At 43.9% G+C, this 8168-nt stretch overlaps 4 protein-coding genes across 4 annotated transcripts; all 4 read left to right on the top strand.

Moving 5' to 3' along the window:
* Positions 1-479: 479 nt before the first annotated feature.
* SARC_06742 (hypothetical protein) lies at positions 480-3278 on the top strand. The gene is made up of 3 exons (XM_014299328.1): positions 480-676; positions 1508-1615; positions 1654-3278. Exons 2-3 carry the CDS (start codon positions 1517-1519, stop codon positions 2401-2403), a joined length of 849 nt encoding a protein of 282 aa, XP_014154803.1. The 5' UTR covers positions 480-676; positions 1508-1516; the 3' UTR covers positions 2404-3278.
* Positions 3279-3625: 347 nt separating this feature from the next.
* On the top strand, positions 3626-4234 carry SARC_06743 (hypothetical protein; the record flags this gene model as incomplete). The annotated part of the gene is made up of 1 exon (XM_014299329.1): positions 3626-4234. The coding sequence occupies one exon, from the start codon at positions 3626-3628 to the stop codon at positions 4232-4234; it is 609 nt and encodes a 202-aa protein (XP_014154804.1).
* A 383-nt stretch (positions 4235-4617) lies between these two features.
* On the top strand, positions 4618-6042 carry SARC_06744 (hypothetical protein; the record flags this gene model as incomplete). Its single annotated transcript, XM_014299330.1, has 3 exons — positions 4618-4836; positions 5444-5594; positions 5887-6042. The coding sequence occupies exons 1-3, from the start codon at positions 4736-4738 to the stop codon at positions 6040-6042; spliced, it is 408 nt and encodes a 135-aa protein (XP_014154805.1). The 5' UTR covers positions 4618-4735.
* A 661-nt stretch (positions 6043-6703) lies between these two features.
* Positions 6704-7350, top strand: SARC_06745 (hypothetical protein; the record flags this gene model as incomplete). Its single annotated transcript, XM_014299331.1, has 2 exons — positions 6704-6892; positions 6934-7350. 2 exons carry the CDS (start codon positions 6704-6706, stop codon positions 7297-7299), a joined length of 555 nt encoding a protein of 184 aa, XP_014154806.1. The 3' UTR covers positions 7300-7350.
* Between the last annotated feature and the right edge of the window lie 818 nt (positions 7351-8168).

An 8168-nucleotide genomic window follows, 5' to 3' on the forward strand; every position in this document is an offset into this window, starting at 1 on the left:
AAAGGTCAAAGACAAAAGACAAATGATTTAGAATTAAAGACTTAGGACAAAGGACAAAGGACTCAAGGCAAAGGTCAAAGACAAAAGACAAATGATTTAGAATTAAAGACTTAGGACAAAGGACAAAGTTCAAAGTTGACGACTTGACGCTTGTCATTTTATATTTGGCAATGTTGATTGTTGACATTCCTCTAATGTCGCGGGATCATACACTCAATATTTACAGGGGGCCTGTGGCCGGTGGGTACTGGGCTTTAATTAGTATCAGCTGATGTGCTCATGGTCAATTGGTATCACCTGCTGCAAAAACATATGTTGATAGCTCCCAGCCGCGTGTAATCACTTACATACCTCTGTAAAGCAAAAAGCCTTGTTTGCCTCAAAGTATATATCCGCTATGAGCTCACCTATATTCCTAATAATCATCCTCATACTGGTATACGCCATCAGTACCATACTACACAATTGGAGAGTGGAAAGGGAGATAACAGCCGCTTCCACGGGAATACCTAATGGACAAATATCTAGTGTCCCGTATCTAGGTGATGCAATCCATACACTCAATGATCAATACGGATATATACGTGAACAGCATGGAAAGTATGGAAACATCTTCAGGACGTATCTACTGAGAAATACATATATATTGATCGCGGGTGTTGAGGGTCTCAGCCAGGTGAGCTGTTTCGTACATTATATTAGCTACTCATTATCATACTAGTCGCTTTAGAATTCAAGAAACCCTTATATCAATTCCATATACCAACTCATATGTATTTCAAGTGCTTGTGAATACACTCTGTGGAACTTCTTTTTACACAGAATTATTTATATGTTAAAAGTAAACGTCCATTTGGCACTTTTATAACGAGGTAACTTATACCATGTATATTAGTGTCCATCTATAACTGCCGTAATCCGGAAGCTGTCTACTGGCTGATAGTATGAATTGTTTTAGAATTCACTTTCCTTAAGGCCCTATAAAAGCGACCGGGTGTAAACCAGCCGCTATGTGCTCGGAGTGTACTTTTGATTAGGTAAATTTATCTTTAAATACAGATATATACTTGAATACATTTAAATATAAGGCAGTCCTCTAGCCTAAAATCTGTAGATATATTTAGAACTATCAGTATGTTTACTTTGGAGGTTGCTGTAGATAAAAGTGCAGGAGAACCTGTATACATACAGCGTATTCGCTTTGCAGGCTGCGCGAAAATATATCAAATTGCATTTTTCGAGACCTACGAAGTGTGTTTGTCGCGATTAATAGTAGTGCAAGTTCCGATCTGTGGATATCGCTATCCTGCAATTCAAATAAAGGGAATAGAGTGGATAGGCTGTTTGTTCGTGAATGAATCAAATATAATAGCACCATATACTCACACTTGGCTAATATCCTGAGTAATTTCATTCCTCTCCCACACATCAGTTGTTGATATATACCAAGCGCTCACACACTCAGATTATTTGTCTTACGCTCATGCATACCCTCCCATCCTCGTAGATAGCAAAGATGGACCGATCTCACCTCACCGCCGGGTGGAACAACAATCTACGCCGTCTGTGGGGCCACGACTCTGTGCTATTCAGTGACGGAGACCTTCACAAGCGCGTGTGTGGCTTGTTCCTATCAGTTGCCAACCTGTCTAGCAAACAAGATTTGTAGACCTATTACACAAGGTGTTCGTGTCAGAGATTGAAAAATGGCAGCAGCGTGAGGAGCCGACAGAGGTACACAGTGAGCTCACAGAGGCTATATCCGGTGTGATCTTCACCTACATGTGGGGACCGGATTGTCCTCAGATGGTAAGCGATAAACTATTGGATGCGTTCGGTACATATTCTGCTGCTGTGCAGGGTATTATACCTGTAGTTCACGCTATGTTCTGCTACGGTAAAGGCATGGAGGCTAAGCGAGCCATTGATGGTATTGTATCGGCTGAGGTAGACCGTAGAGAACTAGACAGAGAGACGTCGGGTATACGCACAGACGCGATGCTGGCCTTGATCAATGCTCATTGGGAGGGTGAGATCACACGGGCGGAGCTAGTGGCCAATTGCCGCGCACTAGTATTCTCATCTGTAGATACAACCGCAGCCGCTCTTACTATCGCGGTACACTTTGTGCTGAAGCACCCTAAGATACTGGCGAAGGTGAAGGAGGAAAGTACGCGTGTGTTGGGTGAATGTGCCTGGCAGACTCCTGTGGGGTCTGGGCGTGTAACGCCTGCCAAATTGAAGGAGTTGGTATATACTGAAGCCACAAAAAGAGAAGCGCTCCGTATACAAGTGCCTGCGACGCTCAGCACACGGTTGGTGAAGAAGGACATGCCCATCACGGTGGATGGAAAAACGTTTGTACTGCCGGAGGGGGCAAATGTGTACAACACGTTATACTAAACCGTACATTCGTTCGAGGGATATTCAGACCCCCAGGAGGCCCGACCGGAAAGGTTCCTAGGCCAGCAAACGGCTGATGAGAAAAAGGTTGCGAGCTGTTTGTTTGGTATAGGTGCTAGGCTATGTCCTGGATCCAGTATGGCTATGGTGGAGATGGTGGCGTTTCTGTCAATGTTCAGCACATTGGGAGAAACTTCGTTAGCCAATAATAAGTCTGTCGAGTATACCTTTAGATTATTTCCGTATCCTTAAGATGGGCTTTGGGTAGTCTCGACAAGCAACAGTGATAAGGCTGGTGGCGAATGAATTAGCCATTTTCGTTGACATAGGGTTTCAATCGGGTGTAGGGCTGGGTATCTCCTATTGCAGTACAGACTGTTACACCATTGAAGAACTATATGAGATCTGGTGGAAGGTGTTCTGAATGAGTGAATGAGAGGTAACAGCAATTGGCTGTGGTGCGATTGGTCTCAGGCATAAACTCAGTTATAACTTGAACAATCATCTTCCAACCAAATTCGATGTGAGGAGTTACTGTAGAGAAATACAGCCACGGCGCACGCACGCACGCATGCGATTCGAAGTACCGTGCACAAAATCGGGTTCATAAGCATAAATCTGGTAACTTCATCTGAAGTGTTTATTCAGAACCTTTACGAGAACAAATGTCGATCGCAGCTTCTGATGATTTCAAAATTCAGTGCTCATACCAATATAAATTTAGCAGCAGATCTTTCTACTATTGCGGGGATCTTGATTCCTGAGACAAGAGTCGTTTGCATTTCACCATGTTGTGACAACTGAGCCAGGGGGTATTCCTTCGAATACTATGGCACTTGAACGACACATAACCGGAAATTGTATTGTTCACGTAGGTCTTGAGACAAAGAGATGTCATGTTGAAAAGATCTTAGGATATTTGCACTTCATTTCACGCTTAAAGTGTTATCATGAAAAATCAATTTCGTGGAGTATTGTCCGTCACGACAACATAGGTATAAACATGGCAACGCGTACACTATGATAAAGGTACAATTCTTCAGCTACGACGGTATACATGCGAGGAACAGCTATAAAGCAATAGGCACCATTGATTTACATTGCAGACAATCAGACAATAAACCTCGCATACTAAAAACTAAAGACCAATATGAAATTACCCACCAGCATCACTGCGGCAGTGAAATTCATAGCCACAGCCTAGGCCCACCACCAAATCTTCATGCACGTGAATAATAGTGCTGCCATAGGGACCACCACCTTTCAAGACCAAGGTGCAAGTATCATGTGGAAAGTGGACATGAAGTTATTCGACGCCGATAGTGATGTTTACGAAAACTGCACAAACGGAGAGTACATTGAACTGAACTGGCACATACACGTTGGAAAGTCTTTAGATGAACAGGAAGTGGGTGCCGACTGCGGTGCTACCGTAGGTAGACCCCCAGTGGGTGGTCATTACGATCCTACATTTGCCTGTGGACCATATACTGAGGAGGTAGAGGCTTGTGAGTCGCTTCAGCGTGTAGCAGGCGAGAGTTACAACTACACTTGCAGCCCTGAAGCATATGAAACGAACTCATACGCCTGCGAGGTGAGAGACTATTCGGGCAAATTCGGCGCTCTGCGATTCAGAATTGACAAACTCGCAAACATCGCGGAGATCGAGACCAAGGATATCGATGACTACGGACCCAAACTCAATCTAATCCAGGACAGGGCAGTTGTGTTTCACTGTGGAGTGCCCAGAGTATTATGTGGCACGCTATCCAACGTTACTTCTGAGTGTACCCCAGCAATCAAAGAGAAGGCAGAAGCAGATGATATTTAAATCAAGCCTCATCCCATCAGCACAACACAAGTCTGTTGTGTCATTGCAATTCTGCAACTTCAGGTTCGGGCATGTCTGTGACTGATAAGTGGCTTCAGAGAGACGCTTATCTCGAGATTCGCGCCGTCTATAATCACAATGCGTTTCACAAGGCGTATTGTCTGGTGACTCTGGTGACGAAGACTGCAGACTGATTCCTAACGTACATTAAAAAGAAGTTGGAGGACACTGTCGTAATTATATACGATCTCATACGCTCTCTAGAGCCAAAATTTGGCGCTCGTATCTCGTTCAGAATATTGATTCTGATATAATTGATGTATTGTTCGCATAAATAATGAAATACAGAGGTATAAAGAAATAAATAGTCTAGAGACGTGGGCAAGAAACGCGAAGTATAGATATCGTATAGATATCGTTTACTACATTCAACCAAGGACAGTGTATACTCAGCGATGAAGAAGAAGGTGTTCGCATCCTAGTATCGCATAATATACAAATATGTCCATGCAAACAATCAAGTCGGCTGAAATCCTACAGATCAGCGAGATCCGACAGCTTGCGGACAACGTGGACGGCTATTCAGTGCGTACCATTGGAAAGTATGGACTCAATCCGAATTTTGAAGCTTGAGTGTAGTAAGATGATTCTGCGTATAATAGCAACTGAGGATTAACAACCAATCATTGTATATGGTTGTATATATGGTAAACGTTGTTATAGCCGCATACTTACTTTACGCTTTTTTACGATGAACGACGATGAACTATCATATTTGATCAGATCCCTTTATATATATATATATATATATATTTATATATATACATATATATATATATATATATATATATATATATATATATATATATATATATATATATATATATATGTGTATATATATATATATATATATATATATATATAATGTGTGTTGCTGCTCCTGTGTGTGTGTGTGTGAATGTATATATTTATACTGCCATCTTCATATGCAAGTATACGTGTGTTTGTATAATGCTTCAATTATTTAGCGCTTTTTTTGATAAATTTTCATCGTTCGATTTTAGCGGAGATGTTGTTCAATTACATGTTTCAAAAGAAATCTTTATTCTGATTCGCTTTTATACACGTTCATACGTGTCGTTCAGACTTATTTATAATTTGAAAAAAATCTTCAGTGCTAATAAAACAACCTTGTTCTTTCTCACTCAGGGTAATAGCAGTCAATCTAATTGGAGACTGGGTGACAATAGCTCACAATGGATGGGAACTGCGCATTGATACGTCGCTGCTGGAACCCCTAGCCTACAGAGAGAATAGCCTTTACCAATTTATTGGCGAGCTGCAAGTGTTGAAGTTGAAGGTACAATTGTCCACTATTTTGTCTGTATCTTTTCTACACAACATACCGATCCACCGACTATGTGAATGCAATTTATGGGTTCAGGACTGCATAGTCCGGTGTGTTTGAAGAGTGGCATAAGGTTGCTACTGGCAATGCTTAGCTTGGATTGCTTATCCACTAGCCGTTTCCTGTGCATACACCTACTTTGTAGGCCATCCGGATATCCTCCACCCACATGTAGTCGGTTATCGCTAGGAACGACCAGGCAGTATGGGTAATTCATATATGCCATACTCGCTACTATCATCAGAACACCGTACCAAACGAGGCACGGGATGACGGCAGCATTGCTCTCAAGGCACGCATCGGGCGGTGTGTGGATGGCATGGATTTGGGTCTTTATATGGAAGCCCTGATGCAACGAAGGAAATACTTGCAAGCGGATCACGAGCTGATGCCTGAGTGATCCTGAGGTGTGGCATGCCAACCATCGTTCAATTCTGCGAATGCTCCGGCGAGTGTCTGGTGTAAAGCTGTATCACAACGTTGTCTGTAAAGCATCCACCGATACACACGTGATTCTAGATTGCTACACGCAACCTATTAGTCTTGGCTGTAGAGTTTGCATCTCTGCGCTGTACGACAACTGGCTGCCACACAGTACGTGTCAAAGTATCGGACGAGTACAGCGTGCTCCACCTGTAGTAGGTAACTCGCCTCTCGCATGGGAGGATCGCGACATGCAGGACATGTATGGTAATACAGCTAGAGCGTGTCCTGCGAAGCTGTGACACAACAACGTTTGCAAGGCATCCAACATAAGCACATAAGCTATGGCCAGCCCCAGGCTATCAGCTGCAGCCATGACAATGACAGTTGTATCGCCACACCGTACAGCAGTTGACAGCCACACAATACGTGTCGACCTATAGTAGGAGTGCGGAACTGACTCACTACAGACGTTTTCAGTCGTGTCATCGAGCTATGTACGACACACGTTGCTTGTAAGCGAGTTGCTATGTAGCATGTGGAAAGTACATTACAAGGGCGTCTGCAAATCATCCAGACTGAACACATCTACGGCGGTCGCTCCACATCTATCAGCCCTTATCTTCGAATAGTGGGTTATGAGCCCTTTCATCGAGTCATCTGAGGCGTGTATTGTTCGCATTGGAGCTGACAACTGTCTTATATCACTGGCGTCTGCCAAAGTGTCTGGACTGAACACCGCTGCGGCCGTCACTCGCAGTACATCGGCCTGGACAGTCAACTTCTACGATTCCACGCTGCACAACGACTGGCATTGGCACAGTACGGTATCGATTTATACGAATTACGTAGAAACATCTAATTATAGTGGGTTTCGAAGCGTGACATCGAGTCTTATGGAGGTTCTGTTCCCACTAAGAGAGCTGGAAAGTGTCATGTGAAACTATACCACATCGGCGTCTGGAAGGCATCCAGACTAAACACATCTGCCACCGCCACTCCCAGCCTGTCCGCCTCGGCTGTGTACAGTACGCGATTGTACGGGTTGAGTACAGACGTCCACACTAACGAGGGCTCCCTGCCGTCTAACAACCACAGAGTGGGGACCGCTCCAGTGTGTGCACGACGCGCACTTGGGTGGTCTACTGTGGTATTGTATGTACCGACAAAGTTGTTGGGACTACCTACTGAGGTGTTGAAAGTGTCTACAGTGGTGTTGGCAGTCCCTCTGTAGGTGTTGTATGTACTGGGATGTGCCGTGTCTGACGGTGGCGTGAGGGGGATGACCCAAAGAAAGTTCCGAAAGGGGTAGGCCGAAGCTATGTACTTCTCTGTGCTGTTGGCTTGGCAGTAACTGCATCGTAGTACAATTCACAAACTTAATCGGCTACTGGCAGTTCACAGACACGGGTAACTAGCCGTTCACATACTTTTGTGGCTTACGTTTGCCAACAGTTGTACCCTGTAGCATGTCCGTAAGCACGTTTGTTGAAGCCTCATGGTGTCATACCAGTAGCCTGGTTTTGTAAAACATACTACACATGCATGGATCAAGTGCGCTTAATAGACACTGGAGGCCGCTGCATGCTTCGAAGGTGTGTCACACATAAGCAGTTGCTAATACTAATGTGTATCTACAAGTTTCTATGTGTATATTATGTAAATGTCCACCATCAAGAAATATATATCAATGTTCAAAACCAACGATACGCGATGAGAGTAGACGCGCCCAATGACCATTTCTCGTCATGTCTACTGGCCAATGGTACGGAAAACGAGAACAGCAGGCAGACACGCGTACCGGAATACATAAACTTCATGTACACTACCTAACCAGCTTGCTGTCGCTATACATACGATTGCCCAGTAGACTGACATAACTGTTTACATGGGGCTTAACGCGTACGTACCCAGAAAGGTATTTTGACATACCCGAGAGAGTAGGGGAATGTTTTTGAGACCTTTGGGTATTCCATACTGTGGAATAACAAGACTCCAACATCTGCTTCGGGATTATGTAGCAGATGGGCATGGAAGAGGTCGTACCTACACAAAAGAAAGTCGCATGCGTGTCGCGATTGTCATCAGTAGCTTAATATATAT

The sequence above is a fragment of the Sphaeroforma arctica genome (genome assembly GCF_001186125.1).
Source record: "Sphaeroforma arctica JP610 unplaced genomic scaffold supercont1.495, whole genome shotgun sequence".
Lineage (NCBI taxonomy): Eukaryota > Ichthyosporea > Ichthyophonida > Sphaeroforma > Sphaeroforma arctica.